Raw genomic sequence first — 23,639 nt, 5'->3', positions numbered from 1 at the left:
GAATTTTTTAAAAGAACATAGAACTGCTCAACATAAAGGGTAAACTCTAATGTAAACTATGGACTATAGTTAATGATACAATAATATTGGTTAATCAGTCGTAACAAATGCACCACACTAAAGCAAAATGTTAATAATAAGGAAAACTCTCTCTCTTTGTGTGTGTGTGGCATATATGAGAACTCTACTTTCTGCAGGATTTTTCTGTAAAACTTCAACTGCTCTGAAAGAAACTAAAAACCATGTTAGATGGTGATAAGTGCTAAGGATTAAAAATAAAAGTAGGAAAGCGGTTAGGAAAAGATAGAGGAGAAAGAGTAAGATGGGGTGGCCAGGGTAGGCTTTCACTGAGCAGGTGGTTATTCAGTAAAGACCTGACTGAAGTCGGGGGAGCTTGTCATAGGGCTATCTAGGGCGAAAACATTCTAGGCAGAGGAAATAGCAAGTGCCAAGGCCCTGAGGTGGGACGAGGAGCCCTGTCAATGTACCATGCTCTATTCTAAGCTCTCTCACTCCTATGCAGGAAGTACTGTTATTGCTACCATTTCTGGATGGGTAAACTATGGCCAGAAAGGCTAAGAAACTTTCTCCAGGTTACATAAGAGATCGAGGCAGGCTTCTAATCCAGGCAAATCCAACTCTCGAGTTTGTGTTCTTAAATGCTGAGCTATGTTAAAGAAATTAATTTAAATGGCCTGGGTAGACCTGGGTACCAAAGATTTATACCCCTGGCTCGCATTAGCTTTGCAAGCCTCTGCCCTGGAGGAAAACCCTGGGTGTGGCGGTGGGGGAGGGAGTGACTCAGGCCTTGGCTGGCTTCCTGCTGAGTCACTACTGCTAGAAGGCCTGAGAGCAAGTGGCTCTCAGTCCTTACCTCCTCCCAGTGGCAGGTTCCTGCCTTTTGGGGGAGATGCCTGGCGACAGGCCTTAACCACACACCATCAGTGGACACATTTGCCTAACTTTCCCAACAGATCAGTTATGAAATTGTGGGTGGGCTCTGCTTCCTAATGTGGCCCCACAGCCAGCACGAAGGAACAGCCTGGAGGTTGACCTGCTGCCCAGCCTAGCACCACATTCTCCAAAATGTCCTGCATCAACATATTCTGTCCCTTGTCAGGCTGGCTCTCTTCCCTCATGTCCTCCTGGATGGACACATTCTGCCCCTCGTCGAACTGCTCTCTTCCATCTTGGATGCTTGGCATGCCACTACAAAGATGAATAAGATGCAAAGGGGAGCCACACACATTGCCCCTGCCATCACGATACTCAGTCTCTAGAGGTGGAAATAGACATGCACAAATATAGCAAGGAAGATCCGGGTATGTGTTATTTTGTGTATATCAAGTTTGTTGAGACTTCAAAATGGGAATTAATGAACTATAATAATAGCTAATATTTACTGAGCAGTATCTTAAGCACTTAACGTGTTGCATCTCATTTTATAATCCTCACCAACTCTATAAGATAAGAAGAGGGAGGCACAGAGAGGTCACAGCTGGGAAAGGGCAAAGAGTAAAGTGGAACAAAATCCCAGAGTCAAGAAAGTGCAAGCTGTATTTAGGGAGTGGTGAGGGGCTGGAGCAGAGAGATGAAGGAATTACAATGAGAGAGAAGGGTGGAGAGGGGGGAAACCAGGTTATGGAGTTTGGACTTGACTTCTTGGGTAGTAGGAAGCCACTGAAGATTTTTGAACATATTTCTCCTTCTGCTCTGCCTCCTCCTTGTCTCACCTCTTTCCACCTGGTGCCCCAGAGCTGTATCTCAGTTGATTTGGTTTAGGGCCACCTTTGAGCGTGAACAGATAGGAATTGCATTTTCCAGGAAAATGTCCTGACAGGTGCTGGCCACAGCTGGCTGGCCCTCTCCTTTTGGACCATGCCCATCTTCCCTGGTTCCATTCACTTTTCCTGGTTTACACTTTCTTGCTCCCCAATCTAGTGTGCATTAGTTGTTTCTGGCTAGCAAGCATTTCCATTCATATTGCAAAACTGCTCCTCCCCCTTCTTATTATATGATCTCACAATACCACTTGTAGTAGCCACCATTAGTTGTCTACCTGATCTAATCCCCCTTTTTTTCTGGCTAAAGAAAGTCCACTTTTGTTCTGGGTGACAATGTTACCAGCTCCAGGTGTTGGATCATGCTGTGTCTAAGCCAATATGACAAACCTGTTTCCTACTTTTCCAGCCTCCCTTGTTTGCAGTGGTGACTGTGTAACCTTGTTTGGGCCAGTAAGACCTAAGGGGAAGTCTGCTATGGGGCTTCTGAGATAGCTTTTGATTTTTTGACAAAAGGGAACAGTTGCAGCTTTCTTCCCCTGATAAATCCCCCTTCCGCTACTTAAGCACACTCATCATGGCTAGAGCTGTCTGCAGATGGAAGGATGTCAAACTGAGGGCCGTCAGCAGCCATCCTTTGGAAAAAGTGCCTGCTGAAGAGAGAACTTGCCCAAACATGGAGAAAGACAACAGGGCAGAGAAAGCAAGAAAGGGAGAAAAATTGAGACCTTGTTTGAATTTCTAGATCCAGTTATGCTTGAAGCCAGAACCACCCCTGGAATTCCAGATTACGTGAGCAACATGTTCTTTTCTTTTTCTCTTAGTTTCTCTAGTTTGAGATGGGTTTCCATTATCTGCAACCAAAGGAGTTTGACAAATAACCCCTTAGGCCCAGGTTTCCTATCTTGGCAGTGAATGTCTAGTGGGGTTCCCAATTTCCTCTGTCTAAGACACCTGTAAGTAACCTTGAGTGACAATCAGGAAATGTGGTGGGGGGGGCCTCTAGTCATCTTCTCTACCCACCTGCTAAGCCACCACTCCCACCCCCCTGGATATCTCCATCTCTAGCCTCTTGGTCAAACACTGGCCAGAAGGAATGAGAAATGAGGAAACCCAGTGTGTCACCATGTACCAAGGCCACTTCAGCTCCACAGTGTCCTTAAATGCCTTTGCAACTGCCTTGTTTGAGAAATACCAGGGTTAAGAAATGGGAAGGGAAAGGAAAAGCAAGCTGGGTGGGTAGGGATACGGATGACGTGGGGTTTTCCTAATCTGGGAAAGCCCTCAGAGGTCATCAACAATGTTTGTTCATTAATGTAACACATTTTTGTTGAGTCCCCTTTTGTGCCAGTCTCTAGATTGGTCCCTGCCTTTTCTACACAAGTGAGGAAATGTGAAGTTCAGAATATGGAAAGTGTAAAAGAAAGAAAACTAACCGGCGAGTTTCCATCTTCCCTCCAGCTTCTCAAAGAAGTGGTCTTAAAATAAGACAGATGAAATCCAGATTGGCAGTAAGAGAGAGCCTTACTATGGGTGGCATTTGGGACACCATTGGGACACCACTCAGGACAGTTGGAATGAAGCATCACTTTGGAATTTAGAATCTCCTTTCCTGGAAATCTTCAGGAATGAAGACCTAACCCCTGGCTCATCTTTCATAGGAAGCTCCGTGTGGCAATGCATAAGATAAGGGCTTCTGAGTGAACAGACCCAAGTTTGAATCCTGATCTTTTCTTGAAATGGGTGGCTTTAGACGAATTGCTAAACCTCTCTGAGTTTCAATTTCCTTAGGGTTGTTGTGGGCATTTATGGAGATAGTAATACACTCTAACGTTTATTGGGGACTTACTGTTTTGCAAGTTCTAAGCTAGGCTCTTTACTTGTTGTATCAATTCATTTAATCCTCACATAAATGAGGAATCCAAGGCATAGAAAGGTAAGATACTTCCCTGGTAAGTTGTAGATCCCAGCCTTGAACCTAGGCAGGCTGGCTCTGAAGCCTTGCATTTCACCAGTTCACATACTGCCACCCTCACTGATGAAATGGGGTGACTCACTCATTTCACATCAGAGAGAAGAGTGAAGTGGTAATATAGTGGGCTCTGCCATAGTTTATCACTCATTGGCTGTATAAGCTGAGGCAAGTTACTTCTCAATCTGCCTTGATTTCTACATCTGTAAAATGGAGCCAATAACAATACTCTTAGTAATCAGAATAAGCAAATTCATAGAGTCAGAAACTAGAATATAAGCTACCAGGGGCCAGGTTAGAGGTAGGGAATGGAGAGTTAATGCTTACATTGTACCGAGTTTGGGGTATACAATTTTAAATTGGGGTGATGGAAAAATTTTGGTAATGGATGGCAGCGATGGTAGCACAACATTGAGAACTCAATTAACAGCACTGAATTATGTATTTGAATGCAGATAAATGAGGAAATTTTAGGTTGTATATATTTTACTGGAATAAAAATTAAAAACAAACAAACACAGGATTATACAACATAAACAGTGAACCCTAATATAAACCATGGACTACAGTTAATTGTACAATTATAATAATATTCTTTCGTCAGTTGTAACAAAGGTATCACACTAATGTGTGGTGTTAATACGGGGAAGGGGTGTATATAGGAAATCTATTTTCCGCATGGTTTTTCTGTAAACCTACAACTTCTCTAATAATTAAAAAAAAAGGAATACTTCTAGGGTCTTTGTGAAGATTAAATGAGGTAACACAAAAACTTAGCAGCATTCCTGGTATGTGGTAATTCTCAATAAACACTGCCTACTATTAACTTCCAGGTCTCATCAGGGAAGGCTTCCCTTCCCAATCTTAATTATGTTCCTTTTTGTTGGTCACTCTCATTGCACCCTATTCCCTTCCTATGTAGTAGCTGAGACAATTCATATATAAAAGTAACAACCTCATAGGGTTGTTCACATGATTAAATAAGGTAAAGCAAATAAAGCACAGAGCTTGGGGCATATTTAGTTCTCAGCAAGCACAAACTCTTATTATCATTGTTATCTTTATTATTTATATTGGATTCCCTCCTGGGGACATATCTACATTATTGACAGAAATAAACAGAGGGATACAAGTGCTGGAGAAAATGTGGAGAGAGGGATGTACCTATTCATTGTTGGTGGGGAAGTAGAATGGTGCAGCCCATCTGGAGGCAGTGTGGTGGTTCCACAGGAAACTAAGTATGGGGTAGCCATATGGTCCTGCAACCCTGTTATTGGGTATATACTTGGGGGAACTGAGAACAGAGACAGGGATGGACATTTGCACACTGGTGTTTGTAGCGGCAGTATTCATGATTTGCAATGGATGGATGTGGCCTAAGGGCACATAGACTCACAAACAGAGCGGTGAATTGTGGTATATACGTACAAGGGGATATTGAGCGGTGACAAGAAGGAATGAAGTTGTAAGGTATGCAACTAGGTGAATGGACCTTGAGGAAAGTATGTTGGATGAAATAAGCCAGAAACAAAAGACAAACATAGTGCCTCACTAATATGGACTAACAATAATGTGCAATCTCTGAGAATTGAATCTGGGAGCATGAGTTATCAGGGGAATGCTTATTGTAAAGGTTCCTAGATTGTAAGCCCTTATAGCAGTCACATCTATTCATAAATTGTAATAGTTATTTCTAAATTCTGAGATGCTGAACTGTTTGTGCGTGACCTGGTTGGTCCCTGGAACTTCAGGCATCTGTCTGGCACCTAGGACTTAGAGCCAGAGTTCGGCAGCTGTGATTGTTGGCAGTGCCCCATGAAGCAATTGTTAAAGAGGCTGAAAAGGAGATCAGAGTTTGATTGGAGATATGAACAAAATGGACTTGGTTGAGACTGGAGTAGGTCAGACTAAAGGGTAGAGGATGATATTGGCTGTGTTTTAAAACTTCAGCTTCTGCATGGGACCAAAGGAAGAGATGTTTATTTGGTGCAAAATCTATATTTTCTGTAGCACACTGTATAATTTAACTTGTATGGTTAATTTTCCTCAAATACCATAATTACATGGAACCCTGAATAGGGAGTGAGATCAGGTTGGTTTGTATAGGTTAATGTGAAGCTCCGATACATCCCAGAGTAATTTGGGCAGAGGATCAAAAGTATTTGCAAAGCCCTCTCTCTTTTTTTTTTAATTAAATCTTCATTTTATTGAGATATATTCACATACCACGCAGTCATACAAAACAAATCGTACATTCGATTGTTCACAGTACCATTACATAGTTGTACATTCATCACCTAAATCAATCCCTGACACCTTCATTAGCACACACACAAAAATAACAAGAATAATAATTAAAGTGAAAAAGAGCAATTAAAGTAAAAAAGAACACTGGGTACCTTTGTCTGTTTGTTTGTTTCCTTGCCCTATTTTTCTACTCGTCCATCCATAAACTAGACAAAGGGGAGTGTGGTCCTTATGGCTTTCCCAATCCCACTGTCACCCCTCATAAGCTACATTTTTATACAATTGTCTTCGAGATTCATGGGTTCTGGGTTGTAGTTTGATAGTTTCAGGTATCCACCACCAGCTACCCCAATTCTTTAGAACCTAAAAAGGGTTGTTTAAATTGTGCTTAAGAGTGCCCACCAGAGTGACCTCTCGGCTCCTTTTGGAATCTCTCTGCCACTGAAGCTTATTTCATTTCCTTTCACATCCCCCTTTTGGTCAAGAAGATGTTCTCCATCCCATGATGCCAGGTCTACATTCCTCCCTGGGAGTCATATTCCACGTTGCCAGGGAGATTCACTCCCCTGGGTGTCTGATCCCACGTAGCGGGGAGGGCAGTGATTTCACCTTTCAAGTTGGGCAAAGCCCTCTTGAGAGACTGGGGAGAAGTGCAGAAATGTTAAACTTCCCCAGCTGGAGAATTCCTGATATTCTCATGAGCATTGGGGACTACCAGTTTAGTAGGCCAAACCTTTGATCTTGGGGCTTGCCCTTATGAAGCTTGTTACAGCAAAGGAGAGGCTAAGCCTATTTGAAATTCTGCCTAAGAGTCACCCCAGAGAACCTCTTTTGTTGCTCAGGTGTGACCTCTCTCTCTAAGCCAACTTGGCAGGTATACTTGCTGCCTAACCCCCTATGTGGGACATGACTCCCAGGGATGAGGGTCTCCCTGGCAACATGGGACATGACTCCTGGGGATGAGGCTGGACCCGGCATTATAGGACTGACAATGCCTTCTTGACCAAAAAGGGGAAGAGAAATGAAAAAATAAAGTTTCAATGGTTGAGAGATTTCAAATGGAGTCAAGAGGTCATTCTGGAGGCTACTCTTATGCATTATATAGAGATCCCTTTTTAGTTTTTAGTTTATTAGAATAGCTAGAAGGAAATATCTGAAACTGTTGAACTGCAATCCAGTAGCCTTGATTCATGAAGACGAGTATATAACTATATTGCTTATACAGAATGACTATGTGATTGTGAAAACCTTATAGCTCACACTCCTTTTTTCTAGTATATGGATAGATGAGTAGAAAAATGGGGGGAAAAGTAAATGAATAATAGTGGGGGAGGAAGGGTAGTGATGTTTTGGGTGTTCTTTTTTACTTTTATTTTTATTCTTATTTTTACTTTTATTTTTTGGAGTAATAAAAATGTTCAAAAATTGATTGTGGTGATGAATGCACAACTATATGATGATACTGTGAACAACTTTTGTACACTCTGGATGCTTGTATAATTTGTGAATATATTTCAATAAAATTGCATTAAAAAAATTCAAACCAGATGTTCTGGGTCAGCTGCAGGGACTCTATTCCACACAGTCATTCATGGATTCAGGCACATGGAGTTCCTGACAATTCAACAGGTGGTATACCAGTATGGATATATTATGTCCTCCACAAAGCAATGATCTTTTAATCCAATCTTGTGGGATATTTGGTTTAGGTTGTTTCTGTGGAGATGTGACTCAACCAATTATAGGTGATATTTTTGATTCAATTATTTCCATGGAGGTGTGGCCCTGCCCATTTAGTGTGGGCCTTGATTAGTTTATTGGAGTCCTTAAAAAGAGCATTCACTGGCCCAGACTGCTGCTGCAGCTGAGAGAGACATTTTGGAGACAGACATTGAAAGCAGACTTTTGCTGATGCTTTGGAGATGCTAGCCCAGAATTCGCTCTGGGGAAGCTAAGAGAGGACAAAACACTCCATTTTGAATGCCATTTTGAACCACAACCTGGGAGCAAAGGAAGAAGATGCCCACCATGTGCCTTCCCAAAGGAAGAAGATGCCCGCCATGTGCCTTCCCAGCCGAGAGGTGTTCCAGACGCCATTGGCCGTTCTTCATTGAAGGTACCCTATTGTTGATGCCTTAGTTTGGACACTTTTATGCAGGCAGGGTCCTGCATAGAAGGTTTTACAAGCTAAGCCTGGAAGTGGGTTATACAACATACTTTTTCTCCCATCCCACCACCAGAGCTTTGTTCACCTATCCATACCTAGCTGCAAGGGAGGCTGGGAAATGTAGTCTGTGTCTCTAGGAAGAACAGGAACTGGGTTTGATAATCAGGTAGCAATTTCTACTCCAAGTTTTATAGAGAATTAAAGCACTGTGATAGACACTCTGATAAGTTAATTCATTTCACCCTCACAACAGATGGTATTATCCTCTTTTAAAGATAAAGAAACTGAAGCTCAAAGAGGTGAAATAACTTGCCCAATGTGGAGTCAGATTTGAGACCTCATCTGCCTATGTTCTTCCCATTCTATCCAATTGCCTCTTTGAATTATACACGAAAGGTGAGGGGAGAAAGAGTCTAGTACTTTTCACACAGGGCTGATTTGCATATAGGGTTTCCTTGTTTTTTTTTCCAAGGCTATAGATTTCATCTATAGTCAGTCACCTCTTCTCAGTGGATGTGAGGAGACCAGGTGATAGTGTTTGCTATCAACTTATAGCCTGGGTTTCCTTTGGCTGGGTCTGGCTAGGATGTGTCCTCCCTCTTCTGGATATGTGACATGTGGGACCAGTCATTTTGATGATGGAGATATGTCTATAGACAAAGACATAGACGTGAAAAGTAAAAATATCCAAACCCAATGTGTAGAAACTGATTGGCTTTTAGTTTGAAAAAACAGCCACAAAAAATATTTTGGGAACAACTATATATATTTGAGTATACACAGTATTTGATTATATTAAGGAATTATTGTTAATTTTTTGGGTGTGCTAATGTCTTCATTTTTTAGAGATGCATACTGAAGTATTTAGGGATGGTATGTCATGATATTTGTTCTTTAAACACACCACCATCACCAATAGTAACAGAAAAACTGATGAATCAAACATGGCAAAGTGTTAAGAATTATTAAATGTTGATAATAGGTCCATGGATATTCATTATATTATTTTTCCCCATGACATTTACTTTTTGACATAAGCAAAATGAATAGCACTTACTACTATCTGACATTTTTCTTGTTATGCTTATTTATTGATTGACAGGTAAATTATCTGTCCCTCCCCCCACCCCCGAATTGGACTGTAGCTTCATGAAAACAGGGGCCTTGCTAGTTTTGATCAATTCTGTATCCCCAGCACTTAGCACAGTACATAGTAGGTGCCCAGCACAAATCAAGTTAAAAAAATCTTTTTTTTGGTTAAACTCAATTCTTACTGCTGGCTCTCACCTGGCCTTTGCTCTAGTTCTCTGTCACTCTGGCTGCATCTGTGTCGCTCCAGCTTGCTCCATCCACAGCCCTGCCCTGCCTTTTCTGAGACCATCCCTGGTCACATGCCCACAGGTAGTGGGGGAGCAAAAGGTTGCTGGTAATCCAGGTGTCCACAGTAGTGTCACCATCAGCTTGCGGCCGTCTCACACCCTCCCCTGTGATTGCTGCATCACACCGTCAACTCCTGGAGGGCAGAGAAACTGCCTTCCATTTCCTGGTACTTGCTAAAGCTCTTGGCGCCACACATGGCTGGTGCTCCCAAATCATTTGTTGACTGATTACTTGTATTCATTTCCCACCTGGCCCCACCTCAGTCTTTTTTTTTTTTTCCAATATGCATTTATTTTAAGTGGATTGGAAAAATATAACCAGCACATCCCAGCTATGATATCATGGAGATGCTTACTTAGGATGAGGCTAACAGGCTTTCTTTTTAAAAAGTGGGTTAGTTTATAGGAAAACATTAAGGACATAATTGTGTGGGTGGTAGAGAGGCATGTATGTAGGACTCTGTTGGGTGGGGATGGCAGGACTTGGGGCACAACACTCACAGGGTTACATGCCAACTCCCAAGGCTGCCCCCTTCCACTGCACACCTCAGGCCCTGGGAACCACTGGCATAACAGTGGCTGCTGCCTTGTATTGGAAGCTTAGTCATTCATTCGTTCATTCCTTCAGCAAATATGGATTGATGGAGCATCTACCAAGTGTCAGGCTGTTTTAGCCACTGGAAACATAGTAAAGAGGACAGATAAGGTTCTTGCTCTCTTGGAGTTCTTGGTCTAGTAGGGGAGACAGGCCACTAAACCCATAACGAATATCTAAGTATAAATTGTTATGGGAGTTCAGAAGCAGGGATGGTGTTTGGACTGGAGAAGGGCACCCTCCATGGGGACAGTGAGGGTATATGGTAGTGAGCTTCTTACCACAGAAGGTATTTGCCTACCTCACACTTTTTTTATAAGAAATATTTTCATGTATTAATTTCTTTCTCCTATTATTTTTAGTTATACAAGTAACATATGGTCATTGTAGAAAAGTTAGAAAATGGAAATAAACTAAGAAAAAGTGTTAAAATGATCTAAAATCTCATTATCATTTGGGTGCATTATTAACTTTTGTCTATGCCTACATTAAAATATTTTTTCCCTATGTAAAAATGGGATTATTTTTATCCTGATTTTTCACCCAACTAAATATTGAGAATATTCTTCCAAAGCAATAAATAGAAATCTATGCCATCAGTTTTAACATCTGTCAAATATTCTGTTGTGTGGCCATACCCTAATTTTTTTAACCAGTCCCCTATTGGTGGAAATTCAGGTTGTTTCAAATCTGCTGCTGCAACAAGCATCCTTGCATTTATCTGTCTTTGTGCATATATCATTTATTCAATCGTCCATTCAGCAGTTTTTCACCGAGTATCTACTGTGTACCATGCTCTTTTCTAGGCAGTGGAGAAACAAGAGTGATCAAAACAGACAGTTACAATTCTTTTCTTAGGACAAATTGCAAGCAGTGAATTTTTATGGGGTAAAGTAGATGCCATTATTTTTATTACTATTTTTATTATTAAAGGCTTTTAATACATATTGCCAAATCGCCTCCAGAGAGATGGGTTGGTTTCCAATCTCACCGGTAATGTGTGCATTTCCCATGCCCCATACCCCTATTGTCCTTAGGGCCAGCTCCAGACGACCTCTGCAGGGAGGTGGACAGCAGTGTGGCTGGCATCCATTCCCTGCTCACCCTCTCTCCCCCTTCTTTTGGGTTCTTTTCTTGGCCACACACCCTGCCTTTCATTATCAGCATCTGGCCCTTTGTGCTGCCCTCCTCTGGCTCATTGACCCCAGCTTCCTGCCTGGCTCTGGGCAGGCCTTTGATTTCGAGGTTCCCTGCAGACATTCCCTCCACCCACCATGACCCTGTGCAATCCTCCTGCACAGGGCCAGCCACCACTCTTTGGCCCCCAAAGAGAGGGATCTGACAACCAGGGGGCTTGGCACAGGCAGGATTCTGTGTCTCCATGGTGGAAGGCAGGTTTTATCCTTCATTTACTTTCCGGTCCCCTTTCATCAGTGTCCTCAGGAATCAATCAAGGGATCTCCATTTATCTGCTTGCAGGAGATCTAGCAACAGCCAGAATTGAATCTCAGCCCTCAGAATGAGTGCATGCTCTCTTCTTCCAGGTTGACAGGGATGCCCTTGGCTTCCAAGGATTAATGCAGAGTGAGTAGCCTTCAATTTGGATGTGGACTTGGAAAAAGAGGAATTGGTGAACCCATGGAAAGAGCGTTTCTGTTCTGAGACTACAGAGACCAGGGTCTGAGCCCGGCTCTGCGTATCCTGTGTGCTCATAGTAGACAATCTTTAGGGTGTCTGCTTAGCTCACTGCCACCCCTGTCTATGAAACTGCTCCAAAGTGGGGGTGATCTTTGGTAGCCATTTTATACAATATAACCCTGTCTCCTCTGCTGCATTGATTGCACCAGGGTTGGGCATGGGCTCTATACTGGGCCACAGTCCCTCTGGGAATTGGGATTTGAAATGGACTAGGAGTTGTTGTAAACCTGATAGAGAGGTAAGGAAATTCTGGAGAGGTGAGCACAAGCGATGCTGAGAAGGGCGGCCTGTAGGAGGGAAGCAAGAAGCAGATGGGCAGAGAAAAAGAGAAACAACCATGGGATCCTGGTGGCTTTCCAGTTTTGCTACTGGGCGCGTGGAGGCCCTGCTACATTCCAGTTCTGGGGATCTATGACACACTCCAGTATGCGCGTAATAAAGCCTCCTGTTTTGCTTAAACTACCTCTGTAACCTGCAAACTAGCAAACACAAATCTTCCCTGAGACAGTGAACAGGACTAAATGTCAATCTTGCTGAGTATCCATTTCCTCATCTGTAAGCTGAGAATAGTAACAGTTCCCACTTTTCTGGGTTGTTGAGAGGGCCAACTGCGTTCATGTTTGTAAGGCCATAAGCTGGTGTCCATCTTGATTCATCAGAACCTGTGCCTGAGAGGTTAAAATATTTTGATCGTAAATGAAAGAACTCTGTAAACTTTCAAATGGTATAAAACTGGGTGTGCCTGTGGTCTGTGTATATGCCTATATATATTCCACCTTCCATCCTGTCCCTGTTCTGACTCTTCCTTTAACTTCTCCATGACCGTAGACAAGTCATTGTCCTTCTTTGGAGACTGTTAGTTTATTCATCTATAAAATCAGAAGTTGAATGCCTGACCTCTAACCTCTCTTCCAGCATTGAGAGTTGAAGCTCAAGTTGTCTGGCTAACACTAGACATGGCCCAGGTGTGAAGAGAGCGTGTCTGTCTCCGGTTGGTGCTGAAGGGCCAGGAGGCAGGGCACCAGGGACCCTCCCAGGTAACAAGTGCCAGGGCGAGTTAAGGAATCAGGCAGGATCCTTTTGCTGCTCTGCCCTGTTTAGGTTTATGGTCCTGCTGTGTGGATATCTTGCTCCAGGCATAGCACCTATTTCATTTTTGTACTTAGACATAAAAAAGATCCACCATGTTCCTGGATGATTTCTGAGCTTCCAGATTGTCAGTGGGGACCATAGTGAGACAAGTCAAACTTTACAGGAAAAGCCAAGGCACTGGGGACACCTGCTGTAGCCTCATCCACACTGCAACATGGATCATCCACTCTGCTAGATTGCAGCTGGTCTGCAAAATCCTTCTCTCTGCTGGATTTCTCAGCTTTGGATGGTGGCCAAATCAGAACCAAGCCCAGAATCAGCTCAGTCCAGTTTGCTTTCCCAGGGCCCAGAGGCTTAAGGCAAAAACGCCTTGTATTCTGTATATCTTTGGTGACTGCAAACTTCAAGGCTTGGTTAAAGCAAGCATATTTATGTTTCTTGATAGCCCAGAAATTAATGGAGGTCTGCTGGGAAGGGCAGGGGCCCAGATTAGGGGGATCTTATTTTCTTTCCTGCTAGTCACAGAGAGCGAGAGAGTGAGCAGATCATAGGTCAGAAGCCTTACTGCTAAAGTGCTGCTGATTTCTAGATCATCTCTGTTGCCATTAGCAAGTCTCTTAAACTCTCTGAGCCTCAGCCTCTTCATTGGTTTCTTCATTTGTAGAATGAACAGATGGAGTGGATAGCTTCTGTTTCAGTTTGCTAATGCTGCCGTTATGCAAAATACCAGAAAAGGATTGGCTTTAATAAAGAGGATTTATTTGCTTACAAATTTAGAGTTCTAAGGCCATAAAAGTGTCCAAACTAAGGTATCAACAAGAGGATACCTTTACTGAAGAATGGATGATGGCATCTGGAATATCTCTGTCAGCTGAGAAGGCACGTGGCTGGTGTCTGCTGTTCCTTTGCTGCCAGGTTGCATTTCAAAATGGCTTTCTCCAAATTTCTCTGGGTCTCTCTTAACTTCTCCAGGGCAAACTCTGGGCTTCATCTCTTAGCTTAGCATCTCCAAATGTCCGTATCTCCAAGCATCTCTAAGCATCAGCAAGCATCTGGGTCTGTTTTGGCTCTTAGCTTCTCCCTTAAATACTCCAGTGAACTAATCAGAATCACTCTGAATGGGCAGGGCCACACCTCCATGGAAATAATCCAATCAAAAGTACCATCCACAGTTGGGTGAGTCACATCTCTATGGAAACACTCAATCAAAAGTTTCAACCCTAATCAAAAGACTAATAAATCTGCCCCCACAAGATTGCATTAAAGAACATGGCTTTTTGGAGGGACATAATTTATCCAAACTGGCAGTTTCCATGCTTTTTTTTCCACGTGTTATATTTTGCATTTTTCTCAATCTCAGAATGATAAACCCTGAGAATAGTGGCAGCATCTTTCAGCAGAGTGGATTCAAGGCTCAGAAAAAATTGCCTGATGAAAATGTCAATGACAGAGGCAAATGATGGTGGCAGATGAATCAGAATGGAGAAGAGAAGGGTTTTGTCTATATGTCCCTGTCTTGAAATCATTCATTTATTGTGTTTATGTGGGGCATTCCTGGGAATCATATAATGCTGCTCTAGGCAAGAGGCTGAAGGTTGAACGTCCTTGTGGGGAAAAAATTCTGCAGGGGGACCTCCTTAGGCTAGGGATGCCCATCCTGGGAAGTAGATCATGTGGTGGTTAACACAAACTTTGGAGTCTGCCTCCTGCTCCTGCCTCCTGTGTGTCTTTGAGCAAGTTCTTAGTTACTTAAACTCATAGCACATACGCTTTAGCTTCTGCAGCCATAAAATGGGGATTGTGAGAGGGTTTGTGGCACAAGATTGTGTCAGGGTTAAATGAGAGAAAGTGTGTAAAGGAGCTGGCACAGAGCCTGGTATATAATTAGCTATAATAATGGCAGTAGATATTTTCTTAGGGTTTGCGCTCCCTCCCTATCTTGGATTACAGTTTCTAGGCAAGTAAAAGGAAACTCTCCAAGGTACTCTGCTTACCCGTGGTTATCAAGGACTTTTCTAATTATCTTTGCTTCGTAGAAAAAAAAATTCCACAGACTCAGAACCAACCTCAAAGTATTTTCTCAAAGTATGGCTGGGGGAAGCTAACTGCATCTGAATCACCTATGTGCTTCTTAGTGCAGATTTCTGAGCTCTACTTCCCAATTCTAATTCTGAGTCTCTGGGGGGTGGCCCAGGAACAAGCATGCTAACCAGCTCTACCCAATAGAGTAGGCACTGCTTCTCAAGCTTTAATGTTTATAGGCATCGACTGGCCATTTGTTACAATGCAAATTCTGATTCAGTAGGTCTGGGGTGAGGCCAGAAATTGTGCATTTCTTACAACCTCCCAGGGGCTGTTATTGTTGCTGGTCTGTGGAGCACACTTTGAAGCAAGATTGGAGAGACTGTCTAATTGTGATGATCATTGGTGCTGTTCACCAGACATTTCTGCCACTGCTTTCTGGCACATGGAAGGATTGTACTTCCCTGCCCTCTTGTAGCTGGGTGGAGCTGTGTGACTGGTATTGGTTAATGGGTTGTGAGCCAAATAAATGGGCAGCGCTTCCAGGCTAAAACATTTAATTGCTGGTTCAAGACCCTCCAAAGCTCTCTTTTCCTTTGCCACAGCAGCAGGCGATGTTTCAATTAGTGGCTGCTCCAGCAGACTGGGTCCTGGAGTTGGGGGATGGTGTGGAGCACAGCCCCCAACCCGTTTGTGGTGAACATGCAGTGAGAACAAGACATGCACGTTTGTTGTTTTAAGTCACCGGATTTGTGTGGGTGTGTGTGGGTTGTTTGTTACCATAGCATATCCTAGCCCTTCCTGACTGATACGCTAATCTAACCTACATTTTGCACAACTAGAAACTAAGCCCAGAGAGGAGTGACTTGTCTGTGTAATATCCAGTGAATGGAGGCCTAGGGTTCTGACTCGCAATCTCCTTTTCTTTCCATCAATTACTATGCCTTTACCACCTGAGTCTCCTGGAGTATATGCCAGGCACATCACGTGTCATGTCCTTTTATCTTCACAACAACTATCTGAGGTCAATAAATTATCATCCCATTCTGTATATGAGGAAATGGAGGCCAAAGTTCTGTAGCAAGTACATCAAATTTGAACCCAAGACCATCTAATCCAAAGCACAGACTCTTCTCACCAAACCATCCTGCCTCAGATCTACCAAGAAAATTTTTTTATTGTGGTAATATATATTTATCACATAAAATTAGCCATTTTAACTATTTTTAAGTGTACAATTCAGTGGCACTACTTACATTCACAGTATTGTGCTGCTACCACCACCATCCATTACCAAAACTTTTTCATTGCCCCAAACAGAAACTCTGAACTCATTAAGCATCAACTTCTCCTTCTTCCTCCCCCTGTCCCCTGGTAACCTCTAATCTACTTTCGGTCTCTATGAATTTGCTTATTCTAGATGTTTCATACAAGTGGAATTATGCAGTATGTGTCCTTTTGTGTCCAGCTTATTTCACTTAGCATAGTGCTTTCAAGGTTTACCCATGTTGTGGCTCATATCAGCACTTCATTCCTTTTTATGGCTGAATAATATTCCATTGCATGTATATACATTTTCTTTATCCATTCATCTGCCAACGGATACTTGTGTTTTTTCCACCTTTTGACTATTGTGAATAATGCTGCTATGATCATTGGTGTACAAAAGTATCTGAGTCCCTGTTTCCATTTCTTTTGAGTATAAACCTAGGAGTGGAATTGCCAGGACATATGATAATTCTACGTTTGACTTTTTGAGAAACTGCCAACTTGGTTCCCACAGTGGCTGTTGCAATTTACATTCCTACCAGAAAAACACAAGGGTTCCAGTTTCTCCATATACTTGCCAATGCTTGTTACTTTCCAGTTTTAAATATAGGCATCCTAGTGGGTGTGAAGTGGTATCTCATTGTGGTTTTGATTTGCATTTCCTTGATGACTAACAATGTTGAGAATCTTATCATGTGCTCAAAAAGATATTTTAATAACAGCAAACACTGGCATAGTATTTACAATAGTCCAGGTAGTATTCTGGGGCCTTTAACTATTTTAATGGTTATAACAATCCTATGAGGAAGATGTTATCATCAACAGCCTCATTTATAGACGAGGATTTGAGGTACAGAGGAGATAAGTAACTTGTCCAGGGTCGCACTGCTAATCAATGGTAGGACCAGGATTTGAACTCAGGCAACTGACTCCATAGTCCTTCCTCATACCCACTACACTGTATTGTTAATAAGTAAAGCTCAAGCATATTTCTGTCTAATATCTCATCTCTATATACATTTATCTATCCTCTATATACATAATTTAAATATATTACCATTTACAATTTTTATTTGTTTAATTAGATTGCAGGGTACTTTATTCCATGCCAGGAAGATTCCACATGACACAATTGTTCCAAGTTCATTTCTTACCCTAGGTGTCCTGTATATTCAGTGCAGCGTGATTACAAATTTTTTTAAAACCTGAAAATAAAGAACATATCTTTCAAATCTTAAAAATTAAAAAAAAAATTTTAACAAGCCTGGAAGGACCCAGCTGCCAAGAAGCCCTGGGACCCTGGGCTTCATGCTCACTCTCCCTCTTCTTGTCTTTAAGCCTCTCTCGGCCCTTTCTTTGTTTGAGGTGATGTTTCTGCTGCAGGCTTGACTGCCTCCTTCCCCCTGCTGCCACTCCTGGTCTTTGTGCAGAAGTTGTTCTCAAGCCCTTGACAAAAAGCTTCTTGTCTGCCAGGCCCCAAGTCTCTTTGTCACAGGCTCCCCATGCCTCCAGTTACCCTAAGACCCTCTGCCTGGTTCTGTCCTGGGGGAAAGGGTGGGGACTCTTGAGAGCAACACCGACACCGTTTCTGCTCTCCCAGACTCTGATGTGGCTACCGTAGATTTTCTTTCTTGTGCTGAAAATCTGTCACATGCAACTGTCTCTTTGGAAGTCAAACTTTGCCTCCTATCTGTACACACACACAAGAGAGAAAAGTATTAGAAAAATGCTTAATGCTGCAAATGCTTAAAGTCAGAAACAAAAAAAGGACACTGCTAAGGCATTCTCAGCTCCGTGCATGGGCAGGTGATTAAGCACTGTTTGGGAAGGAACTGTTTGTCTGGTGGACAAACACGGAGTTCTAACCACAGCCCGATCATTAGTCCACAGGAAACATCCTGTTACTATTATAAAGAAGAACTGGAAAAAAATTTTTTTAAAGAACTTTCTGAAAGTCTTCCTTTCCATTCCGATTTAATTCAAGTCTGTGAGGCAGGAAGGTCTCAGGGCAGCCATGCCTGCAACATTAGCTAATCAGACTCACAAGAAACATTCCATTCTGCTTAGGAAGGCTTTGCAGAATGGTTTGCTCATGGTGGCTTTTAAAATAAACTGAGGACTGCCAGGCTGAATGGGCTCTCTGCGGGGCCAGTGACCTGGTTCCAGGCTGGTGCCCAGCAGGCCTGCCTCCTGGGGGGTGGTGGACCTGTCATTAAACATGGTTGTCCTTGCCTGTTCTCCATTCTTGGAGGGTGAGGAAGAAAGTCTTGTACCCTCTGTTTCTTCCCACTTTAAAATTATGGAAACTGAGACAGAAAAGAGTAATAATAAAAGTAATCATAACAGCCAACATATAGAAGAACTGTTTAAAGCATTTGCACATAGCAATTAGAGGGGTAGAATGGCATAGCAGCAAGATAGATATGGGTTCAAATCCTGGCTTTGCCCCTCTGAAGTTGTTTTACCTTGCAGGAGTAACTAAACCTCTCTGAGACTTAGTTTCCTCATTTGTAAAATATTGATAATGACACCTATTCTAAAGGGTTGTTATAAGGAGTAGAAATAATGGATGCAAAGTACCTAGAGTAGTGCCTGGCACCTAGTAGGCACTTGAGAAATGGCTCTGATTATTATTAGGGACATAATGTAGGCCACTCGTAGGATAAAGAGTGTCCCCCAGTCCTGCCTGATAGCAAAAATTACCCGAGGAGCTTGTGAAAAATGCAGATTCCCAGACCCCACCCACGGTAGTCTAAGGAAAGGCATGGGAAGCTGTATTATAACAAGCCCAGGTGAATACTATTAGGCAATTTTGGACAGCACCCAGGAACTCTCCACTCCAACCTTTTCATTGGCCCTTTTATTCTCTAGGCAGCTGGCTCCATATTCAGTGAAGCTTTAGCCCTTGCTTGAAGGTGGACACGATTAAAAGGACAGATATCCTTTTGTATTCTCAAGGAGAATGTATGTGAGCTTTGCACAGTAGATTTATTCCCGAAAAGCTGTTAGCAAATGGAATTTGTGGTGGTTGTTGTGTGTGTGTGTGTGTGTGTGTGTGTGTGTGTGTGTGTGAGATGGGACATGCACATATTTAATACCCTAGTTTGCTATTCAAAGGAATTCATTAATTTAATTAAATGAATACCACTTGACTGTCTGCTAGGTGCTGGGGATACAATGATAAACAAGAGGCAGACCCGATCTTCAAGGGGCCTGCTTACAGTTCAGTGAGGAAGACAGACAAACAGGCAATTACAACACTGAAGTTAGACAGGGTTAAGTACAGGTTGCTTTGGGAGCCTGGAGGGGGAAGTCCACCCAACTCAGGCTTGGGCATCTGGGAAGCAGTCCCAGGAGAGGTGACATCTAAGGAAGAGACCCCTGAACTAGAATCTAGTCTTAAATCCTTTTGCAAAATAAATGATCCTTTTTTAATTTATCCCTGTGGAAAAATGGATTTTCACACCATGGTACCCCTGGGTTCATTTACACAACCATCCCTCTGTACAAACAGATGAGTTCCTGCTATGAGCAAGGCACTGAGTGTGGTGTTGCAAGGCAACAGGGTGAGGTGGGCCCAACCCCTGCCCTTAGGGAGTTTACACACCTACTTGGGATTAACGTCATTCCTCATATAGGGCATTAATCCATTGTGATTTGGTTATGACTGAACAGGTGGTTTATTATTCAGGTCGCAACTCCCTTTCCTGAAAAGACTGTTATTGTTGTTTCATCACCCTGCAGTGGGGAAATTGGGTTCCAACCAATACTTAGCATGGGTCTACATCTCCTCCAGGAGAAAACAAAGTGCCCGCAGGGATTCACAGAGACATTTGCAGATCTAAGTGGTGAAGCTTTGGAGGTCAGGATGGGTCTAGCCTGTAGGGTCTGTGAGGATCTGGGGCAGCTCGAAGACCTGGTAGCAACTGCAGCAAGTCAGGCTTTTATTATCTGGGTATCATGGACAGGAAAGCCTTTTAAATAACCTCTGTCCGGGAAGGCAGGAAGGAGCAGAGTTCTTTGTGGATTATGACAATTACATAATGTTTAAACAAAAGACGGCAAGGTGTATAAATCAACAGGTGAAGTCCCTTTACCTTCTGTGCTTGTCTGTGTATACAGTGGACTGGGAATTCCCCTCACCCCCACCCCAAGACCCTTTACATGAAGGTGTGCTCCCACCTTGTAGGTGGTGAACTGAACCTGAGGTCCAAAAGAGTGCCTGGAGGCAGTGTTGGACACCTGGTGGTTTGCATCCTGCTGCACATAGGGTCCAGCCCCAACTCTTTATTCTACCTTTGAAATCTCCCCCAAATATGAACCCCCCCGCCCCCAACCTCCCTTTCTCTGATTCTCAGAAGGCCAAGCTTGAAGCATCTGCCTCCTGGTTTTTGCCAAGTTGCTCCCACTTCTGAGATGCTGTTACCTCTCATCTGCCTGGTGAAATTCAACCCAGCCTTCAAAGCCCAGCTCAGGTGTCAGCCCTGCCTGGTTGGAATTAATCTCTCTCCCCACCACTCCTGGTTTGGCCCCTTCTCTCACTGCTGCTTCTTGGGCAAGTCTAGCAGACTCCCAGAGCTTCAGTTTTCTTCTTTGTGAATGAGCACAGTAGTAATATCTGGCAGGAAACTCTAATCTCCTTAAGGTCGTGGACCTTTTTGCTAATGGGATGAAAACGATCACAAGAACTAACCTTATTGAGCCCCACTATGGGCCAGGCCTGGTGTTAATCCTCAGCCCAGTCTCTGCAGACAGGTACTAGTATATCTGCCTCTCACAGACTTAGGAAGGCGTAGAGGTTAAATGTCTCACCCGAGGTCACACAGCTAGTAGAAGAAAGTTTACCATATGCCGGAGCTGGGGACCTAATCACTGGGCCAGCTTCAGCGTCTGCTCACTGCCTCTCTGGCCCCGGGATGGGGGCGGGGAGAACACAGCACACAGCATGCAGCCTACAATTTCGGGGCTCCTGCATCCCCAAGCCTATGCACCGGCCAGATCAAGAACCCCCTCGCAGGCCTGGCTCTGCCTTCTGCAGGGGTCTCAGTCAACATTTGGTGACCCAAACCTGGAGCCCGGGAGCGGGCCGAGGTTGGGGCCAACAGGAGCGCGGGATCTTGGCGTGAGAGCTGCAGAGTCGTGTCCCGGGTCCCAAGTCCTAGGAATGTGAGAGGGCTGGGCGGAGAGGGCAGGCAAGGCGGGGGCGCTTCCTCTGCCCGCCGGAGGGGAGCCGCCGGGGTGCGCGCAAGGCGCGCCACCGCCCCCTCCCCGCCGCCCCTCTGGCTCGGCGGGGCGGGGGCTGCGGCGGGAGGGCGGCGAGGGGTGGTGGTGCTCGCTGCCGCCAGGCCGGCCGGGGCGGGAGGAAGCGATGAATATTCAGAGGGGAGGGGGGAGGGAGGGCGCTGAGCGCTCGCCGCGGCTCCCTGCAGCCCGAGCCGCATGACGCGCGGAGGAGGTAGCGGGAGCCACGAGAGCCCCGGGAGCCGGGCCCGGGGCGCCCAGCGCGGGGGTTGGGCGCCGCTCGCTCCGCCCCGCCAAACCCCTGTAAGCCCAGGGACGCGATCCCCCCGCGGTAGCCGCGCCAGGCTTCGCCGTGTGGCCGCCGCTGCCGCCACCACTGCCATGTCCCCGGGGAAGCCCGGGGCAGGCGGAGCGGGGACGAGGAGGACGGACTGGCGAAGGAGGAGGCGGAGGCGGCGGCTGGAGGCGGCGACGAGGGCGCCCGGGCTCGGGCTCACGGCGGGGCCCGACTCGCGCGTCCCGGGCACGTTCCAGGGCGCGCGGGACATGAAGCCTGCGGCTCTGGAGGCGCAGCCGCCTTCGCGCTCTCCCCGGCTGCGCTGGGCGCTGCCGCCGCTGTTGTTGCTGCTGCGCCTGGGCCAGGTGAGCTGCCGGGTGGGCCCAGGCGGGTGGCAAGGAGGGTGTGGGCGGGACTGGCATTCCCTGCACCTGCCCGGGTGTGCCCCGCCTGCGGGGTTCCGGGGGAGGTGTTGAGGGACCCTGGTTTTCGGATCCCCCCTCCTAATGGGGGCTTGCGGGTTTCCCGGCCGGCCTCACATGCCGGCGACCGAGCCCCTTTCACGGCTGCCCAGTTCTAGGGCAAAGGCCGCGGGATCCGGGGTTCTTGTAGTCTCCCCGTGCATGCCACCGAACGGGCGATCGCGCAGCCGACCCGGCCCCCTCCAAACCGTCTCTGGCCCGGCCCTTCCCGGAGCTGGTCACATCTGGCCGGCGCGGGCCTGGCTCGCCCGCCCGAGGCGGCCGGAGGGGGCGTGTTTGCGGAGGGTTGGCGACGCGGAGCGGGTCTGGCCTGCTGGGGCCCGAGGGGCCGAGCCGCAGGGCTGGGGCGGCGGCCCGGGGCGCCGGGGCAGGGCTGGGCGAGGAGCGGGGCCTTCGGGTTGACAGCAGTGCTTCTGGGGAAAGTTCCCAACCCCGGGAAAGGGCGGCCAGTAGCCGGCGTTCATTCCTGCCAGCCCTCTTTGGGGCAGATGGCCCTCTTCGCGTCATCTTCCCAGGGAAGGTTCTTCATTCCCTGGGCGCTTGATTCGTGCTTTGGGGGCGTTGTCTCTCTCGCCACCGCCCTGTTTTCTTACCTTTGCTTTTCAGATAATGCTGTGTCTGACGTTTTGGTGACCGACCTTTCTGAAAGCGCCGTTTCCCCTTCGTGGCATTCCCATGGGGGCAGGGGCGGGTGAGGCAGGACAGCTGGAGGACGTTCCCATTTCACAGATAGGGAACTGAGGGAGAGAAGTTGAAAGAGCCCGGTCACCAGCCCGTCCGGCTGGGAGCTGAGCCAGCCTCTCAGCCTTCTGGGAGTCGGTTAGGGTCTTGAACCCGCAATGGAAAATGGCCTGGTGAGGGCCCTGCTGCCCGTTTGCTGATGAAAATCTTGCTTGTTTTGTACAGACTCCACCTCTAAGGAGGTGATGTTTGAAACCTCCTTTCAAAGTGAATTGTTGGCGAGGGTTGGAACCTGGATTCAGTGAAAACTTTTCAAACCCAAATGCAGGATTATCTGAGAGCAGAAACAGCCTTGGGGAAGCAATGTTGCTTAGCAGGCACGACCAGAGGGAGCTGAGGCCTGGGGGCTGCCACAAGGCTTGGGCACCTACAGGATTGCTCTGGTGGCCAGGGTTCCCTTACAGTTTTCCCAGCAGACTATTAGAGGTGCTCTGGAGGGAATGGAAGGCAGTGGTCCTGGGCCAGTCCTCACCTTTGAGCTTGTGTTTGTCTCCTTCCATCCTAGGTTCACAGCATCTGGGATAGGGGTAATACCATTTGCCTCCGAAAGAACTTTGTAAACATTAAAAGACATTCAGAAGGGATTATTGTTAAGGTACTGGCGGTCTCCTCCCTGTCTCTGTAAGGAAGTTTCATGGAGAGCAGTCTGTGAGATTTAAAAAAACAGCCACCCATA

The 23,639-nt window shown here is 45.5% G+C and overlaps 1 protein-coding gene and 1 long non-coding RNA gene across 3 annotated transcripts in view; one reads left to right on the top strand and one right to left on the bottom strand.

Annotated features, from left to right (window-relative positions):
* The window catches only part of LOC119536031, a 28,814-nt gene extending 5,782 nt beyond the window's left edge, over positions 1-23,032 (bottom strand). Inside the window, exon 1 of the long non-coding RNA XR_005217345.1 lies at positions 22,816-23,032. This is a non-coding gene — a long non-coding RNA (uncharacterized LOC119536031). The remainder of the gene's footprint in view (positions 1-22,815) is intronic.
* PTPRJ (protein tyrosine phosphatase receptor type J) overlaps positions 2,443-23,639 on the top strand; it is a 200,667-nt gene continuing 179,470 nt past the window's right edge. The window contains exon 1 of one of the 2 annotated variants that reach the window (XM_037838476.1): positions 2,443-2,573. In XM_037838476.1, coding sequence (XP_037694404.1) covers positions 2,535-2,573 — 39 coding nt within the window. In that variant the 5' untranslated portion in view covers positions 2,443-2,534. Of the gene's footprint in view, positions 2,574-21,617; positions 22,106-23,639 lie in introns of those variants that run through there. The other variant, XM_037838475.1, reaches the window with a different exon arrangement.

Source organism: Choloepus didactylus, chromosome 6 (genome assembly GCF_015220235.1).
Source record: "Choloepus didactylus isolate mChoDid1 chromosome 6, mChoDid1.pri, whole genome shotgun sequence".
In the NCBI taxonomy this organism is placed as follows: Eukaryota; Metazoa; Chordata; class Mammalia; order Pilosa; family Megalonychidae; genus Choloepus; species Choloepus didactylus.
The sequence above is the reverse complement of the archived record's forward strand: the minus strand, read 5'-3'. Positions and strand labels throughout refer to the sequence as shown.